Source organism: Tamandua tetradactyla, chromosome 4 (genome assembly GCF_023851605.1).
Source record: "Tamandua tetradactyla isolate mTamTet1 chromosome 4, mTamTet1.pri, whole genome shotgun sequence".
NCBI lineage: Eukaryota > Metazoa > Chordata > Mammalia > Pilosa > Myrmecophagidae > Tamandua > Tamandua tetradactyla.
In genome coordinates, this window is record NC_135330.1 from 168,876,317 (window position 1) to 168,899,352 (window position 23,036).

General features: G+C 35.6%; 1 protein-coding gene across 2 annotated transcripts in view; it reads left to right on the forward strand.

The window, feature by feature from the left end:
• Positions 1-23,036, forward strand: part of CLYBL (citramalyl-CoA lyase) — a 291,846-nt gene that overhangs the window by 165,862 nt on the left and 102,948 nt on the right. For both annotated transcript variants that reach the window (XM_077158586.1, XM_077158587.1), the window contains exon 2: positions 8,739-8,925. In XM_077158586.1, the coding sequence (XP_077014701.1) occupies positions 8,739-8,925 (187 nt within the window). The remainder of the gene's footprint in view (positions 1-8,738; positions 8,926-23,036) is intronic.

Genomic DNA, 23,036 nt, shown 5'->3' on the forward strand with positions numbered 1-23,036 from the left:
CTAATTTTCTGAGGGTATAGGGTTCCTGTGTGGAAATAGTGCAATATAAATTAGTAAAAGAAGATTTGTCCTTGATTATCAGCTAAGACTGAAGTTAATCCTGTAGTTAATCAGGAGCTATTGACAGTTTTTGAACAGGCACAGATAAGAGCAAAACAGTGTTTTAATGACAATAAAAAACTTTATCTTGGAACCCAGAAAGCTCTTTAATAATGGTAGAAGATTTTTAAAATAATCATCTGTAGTAAAAATTACATCATATAAACAAGAAAGGATGTTCCCTATAGGGCTCAGCATATGATGATGTATGATTTGTCCCATATGACCCATCAGTAACGTCTGGGTGGCCCAGGCTTTGAGATTCAGGCGAGGTGGTTCAGATGACAATTGCCGGATCCAAAATTGTGGTCAGAGGCTACTTCACACTGAGATAAATCTCTGATTTTATTAAATGAAGGCCAGTTACCACTAGGAAAGAGATGTTCCATATATTCAAGCTATGAGAGAAATGTGGAAAAGAAAGGTGAGGCAAAGAAGTATGGGCAGGAGCCACTGAAGACTGTTTTCACCAGAGCTGTCCTCATCCTCTCTTTTGGTTCTACATGTGGAGTTATAGCAAATCTCAATGAGAAGTGATTTTGCCCTAAGCATTTCCTGGTAAATAAAAATTTCATTCTGTTTTAATTGCATTTGTATGTGTGTATATATGTGTTCTCATGAAAACTTTATTAAAAAAATTCTTTACACTTAAAAGCTCTTAATTTTATTTTTCAACTATTCCCAGCAAAATCACACTTCTCCCTCTCCTGCACCTTTCTCATGCCCACTAAGCAAGCAGTGGTTGGAATAGTTTGCTCATATGATCTCAGAATCAATATTTAAGAGAGCAAATAGTAATAGAAATGGTAATCTTGGGTAACATATAATACTATTTCTATTATCGTTGCTTTATATTTGGCATTGTTTTCATTTCACAATAAACTGTGGCTTTAAAGAACTATGAAAGTTTCCTGATGACTGAATCTTTTATTTATTTATCTTTTTTATTGAGAAATCTTCACACATACTTTCTATACATAGTACACAATCAGTGGCCCAAAATATCATCACATAGTTGTGTATTCATCACCATGATCATTTTTAAGAACATTTGCATCATTCCAGAAAAAGAAATAAAAAGAAAACAGAAAAAGCTCATGCATACTATCACTTTACCTCTCCCTCTCATTGACCACTAGTGTTACCATCTACCCAATTTATTTTGCCCTTTGTCCCCCTTATTATTCATTTATTTATTTATATCTATATTTTTTACTCATCTGTCTATACCCTGGATATAAGGAACATCAGACACAAGGCTCTCACAATCACACAGTCACATTGTAAACATTTTATCTTTATACAATCATCTTCAAGAATCTAGGCTACTGGAACACAGCCCAACAGTTTCAGGTACTTCCCTCTAGCCACTCTAATACACCATACACTAAAAAAGGGCTATCCATAAAATGCATAAGAATAACCCCCAGAATAACCTCTTGACTCTGAAATCTCTCAGCCACTCAAACTTTATTTTGTCTCATTTCTGTCTTCTCCCTTTTGGTCAAGAAGTCTTTCTCAATCTCTTGATGCTGGGTCCTGGCTTATGCCAGGCTTTCTGTCCCACATTGACAGGGAGATTTACACCCTTAGGAGTCATGTCCCACGTAGGAGGGAAGGCAGTGAGTTCACATGCTGACTTGGCTTAGAGAGAGAGACCACATCTGAGCAACAAAAGAGGTTCTCTGGAGGTGACTGTTTGGCCTAATTTTAAGTAGGCTTATCCTATCCTTTGCAGGAATAAGTTTCATAGGAGCAAACCCCAAGATCGAGGGCTCAACTTACTGATTTGGTTGTCCCCACTTGTGAGAGTATAACAAATTCTCCAAACGGGGGAATTGAATATTTTTTCCTTTCTCCCCATTACCCCTAAGGGGACTTTGCAAATACTTCTTTATTCACTGCCCAGATCACTCTGGGATTTATTGGGGCATCATGTTAACCTGGACAAATCAACAAAATGTCACTCCCTATTCAAGATTCCATGTATTTATGGTGATTAACTAAACTGACCATAGAAGTTAAATTAGGAAATGCACTACCGAAAATATGAATTTTGTACCAAATAAACATCTATCCCTTTAATCTCACCCAGAAATTGAAGTTTTAAAATATGGATGTTATCATCCTTTACCCAGTCTTCTGGTATATGTTAGTCCTATCCAGGTCAGCTTCATTCATATCTCTAGTTGAAGTCTGATCCTTTTTTCAACTTTTTAAACAGTTCCTGTATGAGTTACTGCTCACATTCACAACTTCAGAGCTCTGAGTCTCAGGTATCACTCAAGTACCCAAAGGTTTTAGGAAAGACCTTTTTATATACAAACAGCTCAGCATCTCAGAATTTAGAGTTAATGATTACACCTCAAAAAGGAGAATATATATGACTACTATAAGAGCTTACATTCTAGGACCCTTTACAATAAGCCCCAACCTGATAACCCATGCCCTCGACTTTAGTTCACCGAATTTTTTAAATTATAGTTAGTCCGTATGATTGAGGCATAATATTTGTCTTTTTCCTTTTTTAATTTAATTGCAATTATGCTATTTTTATAGACATGTATATGTTGCAAATTCTGGTTCCCAGTGTGAATGATGAATCAAGTGTGGTCTTTGCTCTTTTGTTACTATGTTCCCCCCTTTTAAAATAAACTAGATATTTTCAATCAATGTAAAACCATGACAGATATTTTAGGTTTTCTTTAATTGGCTAGGCATAATACTTATATTTAATAAAATGTTTGTAGAGGGCGGGCCACGGTGACTCAGCAGGTAAGAGTGCTTGCCTGCCAAGCCCAAGGACCTGGGTTCGTTTCCCGGTGCCTGCCCATGTAAAAAAAAAAAAAATGTTTGTAGATATGTACACTTTTTTTTATTGTTTACATTAGGTGTATTTTTTTCCCCATTTACCCCTCCATTACTCACACCTTGCATTAGGTGTAATGCAAGGTATAAATCAGGAAAGAACATTTTCATCCTTGTACTATTAACTATAGTCCAATGCTTACAATAGGGTTCACTGTGTTATATAGTCCTATATTTTATCTTTTAATTTTTATTACACTAATATATATATGACCTAAAATGATCCCTTTAAACCTCATTCACATATATAATTTAGTGCTGTTAATTACATTCACAATATTGTGCTACCATCACCACCATCCCTTTCCAAAGCTTTACAATCAACCTAAGTTCTATAAAATTAAGCATTAACTCTCCATTTTTATCCCCACCTTAGCCTCTGTAACCTATATTCTAGATTCTAACTCTATGAATTTGCTTATTCTAATTATTTCATGTCAGTGAGATCATAAAATATTTGTCCTTCTGTGTCTGGCTTGCTTCACTGAGCATAATGTCTTCAAAGTTCATCCATGTCCATATATCAGGACTTAATTCCTTTTTACAGCTGAATAATACTCCACTGTATGAATGTGCCACATTTTGTTTATTCATTCAGCAGCTGATGGATACTTCTGTTGTTTCCATCTTTTGGCAATTTTGAATAATGCCATATGAACATCAGTGTGCAAGTATCTGAGTACCTGCTTTCAATTATTTTAGATAAATATTGATTAGAGAAATTGTCAAGTCACATTGTAATTCTAACATGTGACTTGACAATCTTTCTGAGGAACTGCTAAACTGTTTTTACAGAGCTTTCTGAGGAACTGCTAAACTGTTTTCTACAGAGATGCAATATTTTACATTCCCACCAGCTATGAATGAGGGTTCCTGTTTCTCTACCTCCTTTCTAACATTTGTAATTTTCTGTTTTTTTTTAATAGTAGCCATTCTAATGGGTATGAAATGGTATCTCATAGATCTCATGGTTTTGGTTTGCATTTCCCTAATGGCTAGTAATATTGAGTATCTTCTCATATGCTTTTAAGCCATTTGTATATCCTCTTTGGAGAAATGTCTATTCAAGCTTTTGCACATTTTGAAACTGGTTTGTTTTGAATTGCAGAATTTCTTTATATATTCTGGATATGAAGCCCCTATCAGATATGTAATTTCCAAATATTTTATCCCATTGGGTAAGTTGTCTTATTACTTTCATGATACAGTCCTTTTTTTTATATTCAACATCATGATCATTTCTTAGAACATTTGTATCAATTCAGAAAAAGAAAACATAAAAAAATCCATACATACCATATCCCTTACCCCTCTCTTTCATTGATCACTAGCATTTCAATCTACTATATTTATTTTAACATTTGTTCCCCCTATTATTTATTTATATGATATAGTCCTTTGATGCACAATTTTAAATTTTGATGAGGTCCCATTAATCTATTTTTTCTTTTGTTGCTTATGCTTTGGGTGTAAAGTTTAAGAAATCTGTACCTAACAGAAGATCCTGAAGATGTTTCTTTACATTTTCTTCTAGGAGTTTATAGTCCTGGTTCTTATATTTAGGTCATTGATGTAATTTGAGTTAAGTTTTGTATATGGTATGAGATGAGGATTCTCCTTCATTCTTTTGCAATATATGGATATCCAGTTCTGCCAGCACCATTTGTTGAAGAGACTATTCTTTCCCAATTGAGTGGATTGGCACCCTTGTCAAAAACTAAATGGCTATACCATTGATCTTGAGGCTTGCTCTTGTAATATTTATGTATGTACTAGAGAAACTTAGCCTGCCTATAGGGATGCTTAAGAGTTACTTCCGGAGAACCTCTTTTGTTGCTCAGATGTGGCCTCTCTCTCTTTCTCTCTAAGCCCAACTCTGCAAGTGAAATCACTGTCCTCCCCACTAGATGGGACATGACATCCAGGGGTGAAAGTCTCTGTGGTGGTGTAGGAGATGACTCCCAGGGATGAGCCTGGCCCTGGCACCATGGGATCAGCAATGCCATTCTGACTAAAAAAGGGGAAAAGAAGTGTAACAAATAAGGTATCAATGGCCAAGAGAGTTTGAATAGAGTTGAGAGGCTACTCTGGAGGTCACTCTTACGCTAGCTTCAGTTAGACATTGCTACCTACCATAACTTGACAACCCCCAACCAAAACCATTCCTACCAATCCTAAAGAACACCTAAGGCATTATATAAAATTCTACAAAAGTTCCTTGGACTAGGGTAACTTTCCAGAAATCTACAACCTGCAGATGAGTCCCTGGACCAGATAAGTCCTGAAATGCAAGGGGGTCAGCCTCTCTAGAACATCAGCTAATTCCATCCCCCATCCCATATTATTGACAGCCTCTTCCATAATAAAAAGGTTAGAATGGGCATAGCCCACATACCCCTAAAGAGTGGGAGAAAGATCAAAGATGATGGTGGAGTTAATCAGACAAGGTAGGGTTTAACAAATGAGTATGATTGCTGAATTATTATACTGATATTTCACTTAGTCACCAGAATCTTAGAGTAGCTAGAAGTAAAAACCTAAAATCGTGGGATTGTGACCCACACCAAACTCTAAACTCTGTTCTACAACTAGTTGTTACAATGTGCTTTGAAATTTATTGCTTTTTTGTATATATGTTATTTTTCACAAAAAAAGAGCAAAAAAGTTGATTGTGATGATAATTTTAAAAAGTCTAAAAAAATAATTGGCTGTAGATGTGAGGGTATACGTCTGAAGGCTCAGTTTGATTCTCTTCGTCTATATACCTATTCTTGTGCCATTACCACACTGTTTTGAGCACAGTAGCTTTCTAATAAGCTTTAAAGTCAGGAACTGTAATTCCTCCAACATTTTTCTTCTTTTACAAAACATTTTTGCCTATTTGGGGTCCCTTACCATTTCAAATAAATTTGATAATTGGCTGTTCTCTGCCACATCTGCAAAGTAGGCTTTCGAAATTTTGATTGGGATTGCATTGAATCTGTTAATCATTTTGGGTAGAATTGACATCTTAACAATACATAGTTTTCCACTTGATAAAAATGGAATGTCCTTCATTTATTTAGGTCTTCTTTTATTTCTCTTAGTTACTTTTTGTAGTTTTCTGTGTACAAGTCATTTACATTCTTGGTTCCCTAGATATTTGATTCCTTTAATTGCTATTGTAAATAGATTACAAAAAATTTCCTCCTCAGATTGCTCATTTTTGGTGCATAGAAACACTACTAATTTTTCCAGGTTTACTTGTTCCCTGCCATTTTGCTGGCATAGCTTTGCTGGCAAAGTTGTAATAGCTTTGTTGTAGATTTTTCAAGATTTTCTATGTCTAGGATCATGTCATCTGCAAATAGTGAAAGTGCCTAACTGCCCTGGCTAGAACTTTGAGCACAATGTTAAATTACAGTGGTGACAGTGAACATCTTTGTCTTGTTTCAAATCTTAGAGGGAAAGTTTTCAATCTTTCACCAATGAGTATGATTTTAGCTGTGGGTTTTTCATATATGCCCATTATTATGTTGAGGAAGTTTCCTTTTATTGCTAATTTTTAAGTGTTTTTATCAAGAAAGCATGCTGGATTTTGTTGGATGCCTTTTCTCATCAATGGAGACGATCATGTGGTTTTTTTCCCTTCGTTTTGTTAATGTGGTGTATTGCCTTAATTGATTTTCATACATTGAACCACCCTCACATACCTGGGATAATACAAACTTGATCATGGTGTATAATTCTTTTACTGTCCTGCTGGATTCAACTTGCAAGTATTTTGTTGATTTTTACATCATACTCATAAGAAAAATTGGTCTGTAATTTTCTTTTCTTGTAATATCTTTACCTGACTTTGGTGAAATTGGCCTTATAAAATGAATTAGGTAACATTCCCTCCTGTTCAGTTTTTTAGAAGGGTTTAAGGAGGATTGATATTCTTTTTGGAATGATTGGTAGAATTCACCTGTGAAGCCATCTTGCCCTTGCCTTTTCTTTTTGATGCAAGATTCAATCTCTTTAATTGCGATTGGTCTTTTGAGGTCTTCTATTTCTTCTAGAGGCAATGTAGGTCATTCATGTGTTTCTAGGAATTTGTCTGTTTCATCTGGGTTGTCTAATTTGTTGACATATAAGTTGTTAATAGTGCTGTTTTATGATCCTTTATTTTTTGGAACATTAATTTTTTTTAAATTAAAAAATTTTTTTTTAAATACCAAAAAACACCAAACAAATGCAAACATTCTTTTGATCATTCCGTTCTACATATATAATCAGTAATTCACAATATCATCACATAGTTGCATATTCATCATCATGATCATTTCTTGGAACATTTGCATCTATTCAGAAAAAGAAATAAAAAGAAAACAGAAAAAAATTTATACATACCATGCCCCTTACCCCTCCCTTTTATTGATCACTAGCATTTCAAACTAAATTTATTTTAACATTTTTCCCCCTATTATTTATTTTTATTCCATATGTTCTACTCGTCTATTGACAAGGTAGATATTTTGGGATGAGTACAGCTGACTTATTTTTGAAAAGTATGATGCTATCTATCCAGGAGAAGAACTTTAGGATGTTACCAGTGTGCTGAGGCTTTAACCAGAAAACCCATGTTGCTTCATGGGTGTGCAGCCTGTGCAGTCACATGCAACCTGCACTTAGAAGTATTCCATAGTTGATTTAATGTTCTCTAAAATCTTCTAGAAATTCATAATAATTTTTGAGCAAGGTGCTCCCATTTTCATTTTGCACTGAGCCCTGCAAATTCTAAAGTTGGTCCTATTTATGAGAGCCAATTTCATCTTTCTTTATCATATTTTATGGACTAAAACATCATTTTCACATGATCAAACTATAGATCAGATTACCAGCAAGGGCAGTAGTGAGCTGAAGGAGCACTACATGGGAAAAGTAGTGAGTTGGGAGCATCAACTTTTCCCATTTGCACAGGAGGCTAAACTTACTATGAAAGGAAAGAGAAGAGCACAGTTTTGGGGCAGGCAGGGGCTACTGACAACTAAGTTTCTACACTAATAACAATAGCAAGTGCTGCTAGTCCTACTTTGCCTACCACCTTCTCAAACAGCTAATACATGCCAAGCTCTGGCCCAGTGCTTTATGTTCATTATTTTCTTTAATCTTCCCAACAACCTCAAAATCAGTATTATTTTTATAGATGAGGAATCCAAAGTTTCCGATAATTAGGTTCCTCCCAATTAGAGAGCTAGCAATGATCTTTTCCCATTCCCTGTCTTTTATTACTCCCTTAAGAGGTTGCCAATCCATCCTTGACAACTGTTAAAATTGAACTTGAATCCTTGATTTACCTAAAAGACTCACTGTCAGGGAGAGGGCCATGCATTAATGCTTACCTAGATGGTTTATTTTCTATATTTTACTTTCATGTAATTGTTTATAGTATCATTATGTAGTAACTTTTAGATATAAATTTCTTTCCTTTTTCTCCTTGGATACTCTCTGAACAGTATACTAATATTGAAAGTGTTTTTCCAGGAAGAAATAGATGCCTCCTCATTCTCTGAGAAGATTGTGTCAATAAACAGTACCATATATATTTTATAATCAGCCAAAACGACATTTTGTTTATTGTTTTCTTGTTATTGTTTCCCTAGTTTTTATATGTGATTGTGTTCTGCCTTAGTTTTAAAAAGATGACACATGTTTTCTATTTTAATTTTGTTTTAATATAAGGTTTTTCAAGAATTTGTAAATAAATAAATTCTATTCTGGACTAACACCAGTTCTGTCTCTTGCAGGAAGGTGTTTCTGGCAGCTGATGTTTCCAGGCTTGGATATAGTTCCTCGTCTAATCACAAGTATATTCCCCGGAGGGCAGTGCTCTATGTACCTGGAAATGATGAAAAGAAAATAAAGAAGATTCCATCCTTAAATGTAGATTGTGCGGTGCTTGACTGTGAGGATGGTGTGGCTGTCAACAAAAAGGTAATAGCATTTTTCCTTAGGATGGGAAAATAAATGACACTGAAATTTGGGACTGTCTTACTGGTATTTCTCACTATTTGAAAAGATTCTGCCATATTCTTTTTTTTGCTGATTACTAATATATTTTGGATCCATCTTTTACGTGGGTTCTAAATGTGTATGTCTCTTCTCTCCAAGAGAAAGGAAAAATCTAACCAAAGTATGGTTTAAACTCATTACCTATGGTTTATGTGACTCTGTTTGTGTATAGATAAAAAAGATAGACACACAGTCACTTTTGGTCTTAATTTTTGCTGGTTTTGGCAAATGAGTTAAATAATCCTAGAATTATGGTATAAGTTTTTCATACCAATAAGATGCAGTTAGGAATTTATTCCTCCATTTTTATCACCAGGTATATTAAGCAGTGCCCTTATCTCTTCTGGGACAAGTGCCAAGAAAATAAAAAATAGTCTTCCATGGATAAATCACCATTCTCCTTAATTAATTAAAGGAGAACTATACATAGAAGCTTAGGGTGCAGTTTCTGGCTGATTTCTTAATGTCCTAACCAGAGAAACAAGCATTAGAAAATATCCAATTTATAAGGAGGTACAAAAGTTTCTCAGTGGATGATGGAATAATGGCTGCTTTTTATTTCATTACGTTTTGCTGATCGTAGTTTTCTACGTTTTATAATGAACATGGATTTATTCCTTATTTGGTGAAATTTGTAAAATATTTTGGTAATAACTTATATTTGTATGGAACCTTTTTAGGTAACACTATGCTTTCACTTAACCTTTATTCAGTCCCTAGACAGTGAGGCTAAGCTGGGATTGTGGGGCTCGGGGCAGAGGGAACTGACCATCTGGATTTCTACCTATTCAGTTAATTTTTTGTCCCAGGTAAACCAAAAGAGCACAGCTGTACCACACAACTGTCTTGATTAATTGCTTTCCTTGGAGATTCTAACAAACAAATATTTGCCTTTTAAAAAAACAAGGTTAACTTCTAGCATCTTCCAAATGGTCAAACCAAGGCTTTCCAAGTATTTGGAAAAGGATTAGAATAAGCATGTGAAATCTAAAGTATCTATTCAACATCTTTGGCATGTGCCAAGGAAAATATAATTAATCTTCTTTCTCCCAGAGATTAAGATAAATAGGTCTTTTCTTGACAGACATAATGTGATTCCAGTATACTCCCTCCTAAAATTCATGTAGTGCACTGTAAGATTAGATACTAAATTGTAATTCCAGTTCTGTGTTACCCAGGGCAATTTGCTTTACATCTTTACCTCAATTCCTTTTCTATACTGTGGAGATAACAGTATCTTCTTTTGTCGGGGATAGGGATTATTCAGAGGAAAAAGTTAATAAAATGCCTGGGATCACCTTGATCTCTTACAGGAAATGGATTAGATAAATCCTGTAGTAATCACAGTTAGAGAGGTGTTCATTTTGGCACGTAGCACAGTGAGCCATTAGGCACCCTGCTCAACTTCTGATTATATTTCTTCACAAATCTTGAGGCTGTTTTCCCATACCCACCTGGGGATGTTTTCTACCACCCAGATGGGTTGCAAACATGGCCCATTCCTGCCCCAATTTCCTTACTCTTCATCTGTGTTCCGAAGCCCATCTTCATTCCCAAGCTACCACCAGTCCTGGCCTTAAGGAGGGGAAAGGAAGAGAAAAGTTTAGTGATGGACAAGCTCCAAGACACCATCTTGGGGTATATGGCTAGACAGTGTTATCAAGATGCTGCGCTTCTCTTAAAGCAGCTGAAAACAGTATTAGCTGCTAGACACACTATTACATGTATACTGAGCTTGAGTCGATTAAAAGTCCTTTGCCTACCCACAGAGAGTTCTGATAAACCAGGCTAGTATTTGTAAATAACCAGGACTCAATTTCATTCTCATAGCCCTAGCCTGTCAATTCATTTCTGAATTTTTATTTTATTACCCAACATTTATATCATGTGAAAATTTGACAAGCAAACTATATGAAAATTTAGTAAATTTCTGATGGAGATATTGAAGATATTGGAGCCACGTGCTGAACAAGAATGCCACCAAAATCATCTGCTCAAGCTCAACAAACCTAGTGTGGTTCTGACGAATGCTGGTAGTGTTCTAAGGGCTTCAATTTGCCTAACAACCCTATGAGGTAATAACATTATACTCATTTTATGGATATGAAAACTGAGGCAAGGAGAGGCCAAGTTCATGAATCAATACTCTGAATATGGTTATTCAATCACCTAATTCTCCTAAAATCCAGTATTTTCATAAGGATAAGAGATTTTTATACAGTACTTCTGAAAATGAAGACACATTCCTGATCTACCTGTAAAAGATGAACCCAGATGAAAGATAGCTAGGAACTATAAATTTGTAACTAAATAAATCCCCTTCATAAAAGCCAGTCCATTTTAATTCATTTAGATCTAGAGGCTTCATTTGAAATGTCCAGCTAAATCTGAAGCTTCTCATCTATCTCATATTCTTTTCTCCTTCTTGACATCACTGCTTAATCCTGTTTTTTCTTTGTATATTATTCTTTTTGTTGGAGAAGATAGAGCATGAACCGTTTTTAGGGAGTTTACTAAAAGAACTCCCTAATAAAACTCTCATTTGAGATTATAGTTTTGCTAGATTGAAATATTATTGTCTAATTTAGCTCTCTTGGAATTATTAAAATATACTCTTTTCATTTGTATATATCATTTTATTTCCTTTTTATTAATAGGCTGATTCCATATTTTGTTTGGTTGAGTCTGTGGAGTATGGGCTTGAAATGAAAACAATGAGAGTTTCCACAAAGCAGTTTATAAGTATATAATACCTTCCTGTGCTCTAATCCTATCTTGTTAATCCAATTTGTACTTAAGTAGCTCCTTCATGTCAAAGATGGCACCTTCCAAAGCATGGATGATGAAAAGACTGCTTCCACTCCCCCTCATCTCCTTGTGTTCATTGTTGAATGCATGAGGAGAGTGGGTACTGTCTAAGCCACTGCTTGCTGGGGCACAGTGAAAATATGTCAAGTAATGCATAGACTTCTGATAAATCACAGTGACACTGGGTGAGGCCCAGAAAGTGGGAGTGGAATAGGTCCAGGCAGGATTCCAGGGCTGCTGTTTTAGTTGAGTAAACATTTGCTGATTGCCTTCTCAACTGACACTATGACAGGGAAGAGGGATAAAAGAAGGTTGAGTGGTCCTGATGCTGGATAAAGGCAGTGGATTCTTTTGTCCGTGCACTCAAATGACCAATTTGTGAGACACTAGGGTTTCAAAGAGAGAAAAAATTTATTACTAGGTGCAAAGCAGGAGATCACATGGTCTGTTGACCCAATAAACTGTCTCCATAAACTGTAGAATTCTGATAGTTGTATAGCATTAAAAGGTGGGCAGGTTTGGATAATGAGCATAATGGCTCCAGGTGATGTCGTTAGAGGTGATCTGATTATTGAACATGCACAGATTGATTACATGCTTGTCACAGGACATATATAAGACAGTGGCAGCCTTAATATGTTAATGGGCATGATTTTTAGTATTATAATGAGCCATAGGTGACTTATAGGTTAAAATCTAAGTTACTACACATGGCAGGTGACCCGTTTTGGTTAGATCCAGTTTTGGTTATCAAGATAACTTTGGAAAAAAAATAATAAATAAAAAAAAAGATAACTTTGGACTTGGGGGGGGTTAGTTCTGGACTAACCTGGGACCTTTCAATAATAAACATTAGGGGCTGTCTTTAGTGATAACAAGACTGTAAATTTGAAAACCTGAATAAATGGATACAAGTGAAGGTTAGTCACAAGGTTTTTATAATCACAAGGCTGCAAGATTAAGCCTATAAAATCATTATCAGAGATCAAGGCAGCTGGATTACAATTTAAAGATTTCAGGTATTTCCCTCCGTCTACTCCATTATACCAGAAAGTTAGAAGGAATATACATATATATTATATATATATAGAATAATTCAGTAATCGTAATCATCCCTTAAGTCCCAACTTCTCAGTTATAGTCCCAAATGTGGAGAAGTCACAAGGTAGTGGTGCGACAGGTAAAAAAGTAAACAATTATACTATATACAAGATAGGTCTATTAAAAAAGAACAGGATTATTATTGGCATTTGGTTCTTGACTGACTCCTTAGCTAGGTCATTGCTTGTGTATAAAAATATTATGATTTTTGTATGTTAATTTTATATCCTGCCACCCTGCTGAATTTATTTATTAGCTCAAGTAACTTTGTTGTAGATTTCTCAGGATTTTCCAAGTATAGTATCATGTCATCTGCAAATAATGAAAGTTTTACTTCTTCTTTTCCAATTTGGATGCCTTTTATTTCTTTATCCCACCTGATTGCTCTAGCTAGAAATTCTAGCACAATATTGAATAAGAGTGGTGACAGAGGGCATCCTTGTCTGATTCTTGACCTTAGGGAAAAAAAGCTTTCAGTCTCTCTCCATTGAGTATGATGCTGGCTATGGGTTTTCATATATGCCCTTTATCATATTGAGGAAGTTACCTTTGATTCCTATCTTTTGAATTGTTTTTATCAGAAAATGATGTTGAATTTTGTCAAATGCTTTTTCAGCATCAATTGATATGATCATGTGATTTTTCCCTTTTGATTTGTTAATGTGCTATATTACATTAATTGATTTTCTTGTGTTGGACCATTCTTGCATTCCTAGTATAAACCCCACTTATGATTTATTTTATTTCTTCAGGGTCGGTGATAACGACCCCCTTTCATTTCTGATTTTGTTTATTTGCATCCTCTCTCTTTTTTTCTGTCAGCCTTTCTAGTGGCCCATCAATTTTATTGATTTTCTCAAAGAACCAACTTTTGGTTTTATTGATTCTTTTTATTGTTCTTTTGTTCTCACATTCATTTAACTCTACTTTAATCTTTGTTATTTCCCTTCTATTTGCTTTGGGATTGGTTTGCTATTCTTTCTCAAGTTCCTCCAGGTGAGCAGTTAAGTCCTTGATTTTTGCTCTTTCTTGTTTTTTGATATAGGCATTTAGGGCAATAAATTTCCTTCTCAGTGCAGCCTTTGCTGCATCCCTTAAGTTCTGATATGTTGTATTCTCATTTTCATTTGTCTCCAGATAGCTACTGATTTCTCTAGCAATTTCTTATTTGACCCACTGGTTGTTTAAGAGTGTGCTATTTAATCTCCATATATTTGTGAAAGTTCTCATTCTTTCATGTTATTGATATCCAGGTTCATTCCATTGTGATCAGAGAAGGTGCTTTGTATATTTTTGATGTTTTTAAATTTATAAAAATCTGTTTTGTGCCTCAGCATATGATCTATCTTGGAGAATGTTCCATAAGCACTAGAGAAGAATATATATCCTGGTGTTTTAGGGTGTAATGACCTATATATGTCTGTTAGGTCTAATTCATTTATCAAGTTGTTTAACTTCTCTGTTTCCTTGTTGATCCTCTGTTTGGTTGTTCTATCTCTAGAGGAGAGTGGTATATTGAAGTTTTCTACTATTATTGTTGAAATATCTATTGCTCCCTTCAGTTTTGCCAATGTCTGTCTCATGTACTTTGAAGCTCCTTGATTGGGAGCATAAATATTTATGATAGTTATTTCTTCTTAGTGAATTGCCCCTTTTATTAATATAGAGTGTCCTTCTTTGTCTTTTATGATGTTCTTACATTTAAACTCTATTTTGTCTCTTGTAAGCAGCATATAGCTGGATTATGTTTCTTAATTCATTCTGCCAATCTGTATTTTTTAATTGGTAAGTTTAGTCCATTAACATTCAGAGTTACTACTGAAAAGGTATTTCTTAAATCCACCATCTTATCTTGGATTTTGTTTGTCAGGTCTACATATTCTTTTCCTATACTCTTTGTATCCTTTAAGTTACCCTTACTGGTGCTCTTCACTTCTGTGCCCTCCTCCAGACCTCCCTCTCCTGTGTTTATTTTTCAACTGGCAGAACTCCTTTTAGTATCTCTTGTAGGGCCAGTCTATTGTTGATAAATTCTTTCAGGATTTGTTTGTCCATGAAAATTTTAATCTCTTCCTCAGTTTGAAGGACAATTTGGCTGGGTACAAAATTCTTGGTTGGAAGTCTCTATCTCTCAGAATTTTAGATATATCATACCACTACCTTCTCACCTCCATAGTGCTGATTGAGTAGTCTGAACTCAGTCTTATGTGGTTTCCCTTGTATGTAGTAGATTGTTCTTCTCTTGCTGCTTTCAGGATTTTCTGCTTCTCTTCAACATTTAACAGACTGATTATTATGTGTCTTGGGGGAGGGTTATTTGGATTTATTTTATTTGGAGTTCATTGGGCTTCTTTGATTTGGGCTTCTTTGATCTGCATATTCATGTCCTTTATAAGGGTTAGGAAGTTTTCCTGCATTATATCCTCCATTAATATTCCTAGTCCTTTACTCTTCTCTTCTCCTTCTGGAATACCAATGATTCTTGTATTTGTGCACTTTGTTTTGTCCATCATTTCCCTGAGATCCAATCCAAATTTTCCATCCTTTTTGTCATTTGCTGTTTTGTGTGTTCAAAATCAGTTGTCCTGGCGGGCCGCGGTGGCTCAGCGGGCAAAGTGCTTGCCTGCTATGCCGGAGGACCTCGGTTCGATTCCCGGCCCCAGCCCATGTAACAAATACGGAGAAACAGAATACAATAAAAACAAGAAAATGTTTAAAGATGTTTCCCTTTCTTCCTTCCTTCCTTCCTTCTATCCTTCCTTCCTTCTCTCTGTCTTTCCTTAAAAAAAAAAAAAAAAAAAAAAAAATCAGTTGTCCTGTTGTCTAGTTCACTTATTCTTTCTTCTGTGTCTTCAGATGTGCTGTTATATGTCTCAAATATATTTTTTATTTGGTCTATACCATCTTTAATCTCTGTGGTATCTGCTATTTTTCTATTTATTCTTTAAAATTCCTCTTTTTGCTCTTATACTGTCTTCCTGATCTCCTTTATGTCATTAGCCATCCCATTTCTTTTATTTAGCAGAGTTATATGAACATCGTTGATTAGTTCCAAAGTCTCTGTCTCCTCCAGTGTTTTAATTTGGTCATTAGACTGGGCTATGTCTGTCTGCTTTTTGATATACTTAGGGATTTTCTGTTATCTTTGCAGCATATAAATACCTCGATTGGTTTACTTTGTAAGTTGATTTCCTTCAGTAGTCTAAAGATTTGTATTCGTGGGATAGATGTGGAGCAGGATGCATGGGGTAGAGCGGGCACAACAGTGTAGAGATGGATTGCAGCACAAGTATGGGCACAGGTTGGATGCTATGCTGGTGCCTTTGAGCATGGGATACACATCGCAGTGTGGGGGCATGGGTATGTGGTGCAGCTCAGGCAGACCTTGGTGCACAGGAGCAGGGTGTATGGTGGGGGACGCAGAGATAGAGCATTCCTAGTCACGGTCTCCCCATCATGCACTACTGAGAGCTCTGGGCTTCCATTGGGAAGCATGTTAGGCTGCACCAAATGGATGGTCTCTGGTTCTCTACCTCTCAGTTCTTTAGCTTTTGTAACCAGGGCTTCCCTATGTGGTGTAGAAAACCCTCCCACATTACTTACACCCTAGAATCGCCATGTCCTAGTACCTTTAACTCTTGTTTCAGATATTTGAGCTGGGGGCCTATTTTCAGTAGTCAGAATTTGTTAATTAATTCCGCAAGTAGAGTCTTCTAGTTTACTCACTGCTGGAATGCAATATACCAGAAACAAGAATGGCTTTTAAAAAGGAAAATATGCTAAGTTACAGATTTACAGTTCTAAGGCCATGAAAATGTCCAAATTAAAGCAAGTCTATAAAAATGTCCAAATTAAGGCATCATCAAGAAGTTACCCTAACTCAAGAAAGGCCAATGAGTATGAAGAGATGAGTAAAACATATGGATTAAAAATAAATGAATGATAGGGGGAAGAAATGTTAAAATAAATTTAGTAGATTGAAATGCTAGTGATCAATGAAAGGGAATGGTAAGGGGTATAGAAAAAAATAGGGGAAACAAAGGCTAAAATATATTGGGTAGATGGAAATACTAGCAGTCAATGAGAGGGAGGGGTAAGGGGTATGGTTTGTATGATTTTTTCTTTTTATTTCTTTTTCTGAATTGATGCAAATGTTCTAAGAAATGATCATGGTGATGAATGTACAACTATGTGATGATATTGTGAGTTAGTGATTATATCCCAAGAATGGAATAATCATGTGGTAAGAATGTTCGTGTTTGTCTGTTGTTATGTTTTAAAAAAGAAGAAAGGCTGATGAAGTTCAGAGTTTCTTTTTCAACTGGAAAGGTACATAGTGAACATGGCGATGTCTGCTAGCTTTCTCTCCAGTAATCTTCTTTCATGAAGCTCCCCCAGGGCCATTTACCTTCTTCATCTCCAAAGTTCTCTGGCTGCATGGGCTCTTGTGGTTCTCATAATTTTGCTCTATTGCTGTCCCATCATTCTGAAGCTTTGTCCAAAATGCTTCCTTTTTTAAAGGATTCCAGTAAATTAATCAAGAGCCACCTGGAGTGTCACATCTCCCTCTATTCAAAAGTTAATATCCACAAGTGGGCGAGTCACATCTCTGCAGAGATAATCTAATCAAGTTTCCAACTGGATAGGGTTTAAAAGAAATGACTGCCTCCACAGATTGGAATAGGATTAAGGCATGGCTTTTCTAGGTACATAAATCCTTTCAAACCAGCACATGGAGCTTGGTTGAGCTAAACCCTTGTTGCTAGTAAAGTCTCCTTCCTTTCCCTTCGTGGAATCAGCCTGCCGTGCCCCTGGGGGAGAGGCACCAGCCTCCTCAGCTTCTAGGGACTTAAAGTTCTGTGTGAGGTCTCAGCTGGTCCGGCTTGTCCATACTGGTGTATGCTGTTTGTCCAGTTGCTAATGTAGCCCCAGCAGTTGTTCTGTGTACTGTGCCTGGCTATTTACTAGCTGCTCTGGAGGACGAATTGGAGGACAAACTAAATTCCACACCTCACTAAGCTGCCATCTTGCCCTAAGTCTGCCTATCATTTGGTTCTAAGTATTTTTTTTTTTTTATTAATTAAAAAAATTAACTAACACAACAATAGAAATCAATCCATTCTACATATGCAATCAGTAATTCTTAATATCATCACATAGGTGTATGGTCATCATTTCTCAGTACATATGCATCGATTTAGAGAAAGAAATAGCACTACAACAGAAAAAGAAATAAAGTGATAACACAGAGAGAAAACACAAATAAGAATAAAAAGTACAAAAATATATACTAGAAAAAAAAACAAAACAAACAAACAAAAAAACTATAGATCAGATGCAGCTTCATTCAGCGTTCCAAGATAATTACATTACAATTAGGCAGTATTGTGCTGACCATTTTTTTTTTTTTTAGACGTCATACCATTCTACATATGCAATCAGTAATTCTTAACATCATCACATAGATGCATGATCATCGTTTCTTAGTACATTTGCATCGGTTTAGAAGAACTAGCATTAAACAGAAAAAGATATAGAATGTTAATATAGAGAAAAAAAATAAAAGTAATAATAATAAGAACAAAACAAACAAAACAAAACAAAACAAAAACCTATAGCTCGGATGCAGCTTCGTTCAGTATTTTAACATGATTACTTTACAATTAGGTATTATTGTACTGTCCATTTTTGAGTTTTTGTATCTAGTCGTATTGCACCGTCTGTATTCCATCAGCTCCGATTACCCATTATCTTACCCTGTTTCTAACTCCTGCTGAACTCTGTTACCAATGACATATTCCAAGTTTATTCTCGAGGTTCTAAGTATTTTTTAACTTACATTTTGATTTGTTGTTTGACCCATGGGTTACAAAAGAGTGCATCCCAAACTCTCTGTAGTGAAGAACCAATTTGATTGTCTTTATTTCTCATTGTTGTTTTGTTTTGTTACATTTCCAATCCATCATGGACCAATATTTTTGTCAAACACAATAAAAATTAATTGCTAGAAAAAGTAAATGCTACTTGGGCGGGCCATGGTGGCTCAGCAGGCAGAGTTCTAGCCTGCTATGCTGGAGACCCAGGTTTGATTCCCGGTGCCTGCCCATGCAAAACACAAGCAAACAAACAAAAAAAGTAAATGCTGCTTGAATTTTGCAGCAATGTCAAGTGTTCTTTCTAAATTCTTACTCCCTGTTTCATACTTACCTCATAGTGAAGTAGTAAAGATTCACAGACAAAGAATGATCATAGACTTAGAATTTTTACATTTCCAAATGTGTAGAGCTTTATTATTTATCCTTTTGTTACTGACCTCTAGCTCAGTCTGAATGTTTCTTATTCTCTGGTATTAGTTGAGTCTTGCTCTATGGCCTAGTACAAGATCCATTTCTGTGAATTTCCATGTATGCTTTAAGAAAAACAGTATTTTCTATTTACTAGATGCAGAGTTCTATACATTTTCATTAGCTCAAGCTTATTAATTCTCTTGTTCAGATCTCCAAATCTGTTCTGCCTTAATGTATCAATTATTCTTTTTTTAGTAAATAATTTCATTCTTTTATTTATTTATTTTTCTGGTATGCTATATAGTGGAGGTCACATTTCATTCTTTTCCCATATGTCTATCCCATTAATGCAGCACCATTTGTTGACTTTTTGGCGGGGGAGCGGGGAGTGCACGATCCAGGAATTGAACTTGGGTCTCCTGCATGGCAGGTGAGAATTCTGCCACTTAACTACACTTTCATCCCCCTGTTGTGTCAATTATTGAGAAAGACTTGTTGCCAATTTCTTCCTGTAATTCTATCAACTTTTACTGCTGATATTTTGAGCCGATGTTGTAACAATATACACATTTGTATATTCCTCATATATTAAATCATTTATTGTTATGCACTGACTCTCTTCATCCCCTATAATACTTTTTGCTTTAGAGTCTATATGGTTGAATGTCAGTATAGCTACATCAGTTTTCTTTAGTTTAAGATTTATCCAGTATATCATTTTGTACTTTTACTTTCAATTTTTCCATATCTTTTTTTATTTTATTTTTTTTATTAATTAATGGAAAAAAAGAAATTAACCCAACATTTAGAAATCATACCATTCTACATATGCAATCAGTAATTCTTAACATCATCAGATAGATGCATGATCATCATTTCTTAGTACATTTGCATCGGTTTAGAAGAACTAGCAACACAACCGAAAAAGATATAGAATGTTAATATAGGGAAAAAAAATAAAAGTAATAATAGTAAGAACAAAACAAAACAAAACAAAAGCCTATAGCTCGGATGCAGCTTCATTCAGTGTTTTAACATGATTACTTTACAATTAGGTATTATTGTGCTGTCCATTTTTGAGTTTTTGTATCTAGTCCTGTTGCACAGTCTGTATCCCTTCAGCTCCAATTACCCATTATCTTACCCTGTTTCTAACTCCTGCTGAACTCTGTTACCAATGACATATTCCAAGTTTATTCTCGAATGTCGATTCACATCATTGGGACCATACAGTATTTGTCTTTTAGTTTTTGGCTAGACTCACTCAGCATAATGTTCTCTAGGTCCATCCATGTTATTACATGCTTCATAATTTTATCCTGCCTTAAAGCTGCATAATATTCCATCGTATGTATATACCACAGTTTGTTTAGCCACTCGTCTGTTGATGGACATTTTGGCTGTTTCCATCTCTTTGCAATTGTAAATAACGCTGCTATAAACATTGGTGTGCAAATGTCCGTTTGAGTTTTTGCCCTTAATTCCTTTGAGTAGATTCCCAGCAATGGTATTGCTGGGTCGTATGGCAATTCTATATTCAGCTTTTTGAGGAACCGCCAAACTGCCTTCCACAGTGGTTGCACCATTTGACATTCCCACCAACAGTGGATAAGTGTGTCTCTTTCACCGCATCCTCTCCAGCACTTGTCATTTTCTGTTTTGTTGATAATGGCCGTTCTGGTGGGTGTGAGATGATATCTCATTGTGGTTTTGATTTGCATTTCTCTAATGGCCAGGGACATTGAGCATCTCTTCATGTGCCTCTTGGCCATCCGTATTTCCTCTTCTGGTAGGTGTCTGTTCAAGTCTTTTTCCCATTTTGTAATTGGGTTGGCTGTCTTTTTGTTGTTGAGTTGAACAATCTCTTTATAAATTCTGAATACTAGACCTTTATCTGATATGTCGTTTCCAAATATTGTTTCCCATTGTGTAGGCTGTCTTTCTACTTTCTTGATGAAGTTCTTTGATGCACAAAAGTGTTTAATTTTGAGGAGTTCTCATTTATTTCTTTCCTTCTTCAGTGCTCTTGCTTTAGGTTTAAGGTCCATAAAACTGCCTCCAATTGTAAGATTCATAAGATATCTCCCTACATTTTCATCTAACTGTTTTATGGTCTTAGACCTAATGTTTAGATCTTTGATCCATTTTGAGTTAACTTTTGTGTAGGGTGTGAGATATGGGTCTTCCTTCATTCTTTTGCATATGGATATCCAGTTCTCTAGGCACCATTTATTGAAGAGACTTTTCTGTCCCAGGTGAGTTGGCTTGACTGCCTTATCAAAGATCAAATGTCCATAGACGAGAGGGTCTATATCTGAGCACTCTATTCGATTCCATTGGTCGATATATCTATCTTTATGCCAATACCATGCTGTTTTGACCACTGTGGCTTCATAATATGCCTTAAAGTCAGGCAGTGCAAGACCTCCAGCTTTGTTTTTTTCCCTCAAGATGTTTCTAGCAATTCGGGGCACCCTGCCCTTCCAGATAAATTTGCTTATTGGTTTTTCTATTTCTGAAAAATAAGTTGTTGGGATTTTGATTGGTATTGCATTGAATCTGTAAATCAATTTAGGTAGGATTGACATCTTAACTATATTTAGTCTTCCAATCCATGAACACGGTATGCCCTTCCATCTATTTAGGTCTTCTGTGATTTCTTTTAAGAGTTTTTTGTAGTTTTCTTTGTATAGGTCTTTTGTCTCTTTATTCTTTTATTTTATTCTTTTAGTTGCAATTGTAAATGGGATTCGTTTCTTGATTTCCTCCTCAGCTTGTTCATTACTAGTGTATAGAAATGCTACAGATTTTTGAATGTTGATCTTGTAACCTGCTACTTTGCTGAACTCATTTATTAGCTCTAGTAGTTTTGTTGTGGATTTTTCCGGGTTTTCAATGTATAGTATCATATCGCCTGCAAACAGTGATAGTTTTACTTCTTCCTTTCCAATTTTGATGCCTTGTATTTCTTTTTCTTGTCTAATTGCTCTGGCTAGAAACTCCAACACAATGTTGAATAATAATGGTGATAATGGACATCTTTGTCTTGTTCCTGATCTTAGGGGGAAAGTTTTCAATTTTTCCCCATTGAGGATGATATTAGCTGTGGGTTTTTCATATATTCCCTCTATCATTTTAAGGAAGTTCCCTTGTATTCCTATCCTTTGAAGTGTTTTCAACAGGAAAGGATGTTGAATCTTGTCAAATGCCTTCTCTGCATCAATTGAGATGATCATGTGATTTTTCTGCTTTGATTGGTTGATATGGTGTATTACATTAATTGATTTTCTTATGTTGAACCATCCTTGCATACCTGGGATGAATCCTACTTGGTCATGATGTATAATTCTTTTAATGTGTTGTTGGATACGATTTGCTCGAATTTTATTGAGGATTTTTGCATCTATATTCATTAGAGAGATTGGCCTGTAGTTTTCTTTTTTTGTAATATCTTTGCCTGGTTTTGGTATGAGGGTGATGTTGGCTTCATAGAATGAATTAGGTAGTTTTCCCTCCGCTTCGATTTTTTTGAAGAGTTTGAGGAGAGTTGGTACTAATTCTTTCTGGAATGTTTGATAGAATTCAGATGTGAAGCCATCTGGTCCTGGACTTTTCTTTTTAGGAAGCTTTTGAATGACTAATTCAATTTCTTTACTTGTGATTGGTTTGTTGAGGTCATCTATGTCTTCTTGAGTCAAAGTTGGTTGTTCATGTCTTTCCAGGAACCCATCCATTTCCTCTAAATTGTTGTATTTATTAGCGTAAAGTTGTACATAGTATCCTGTTATTACCTCCTTTATTTCTGTGAGGTCAGTAGTTATGTCTCCTCTTCCATTT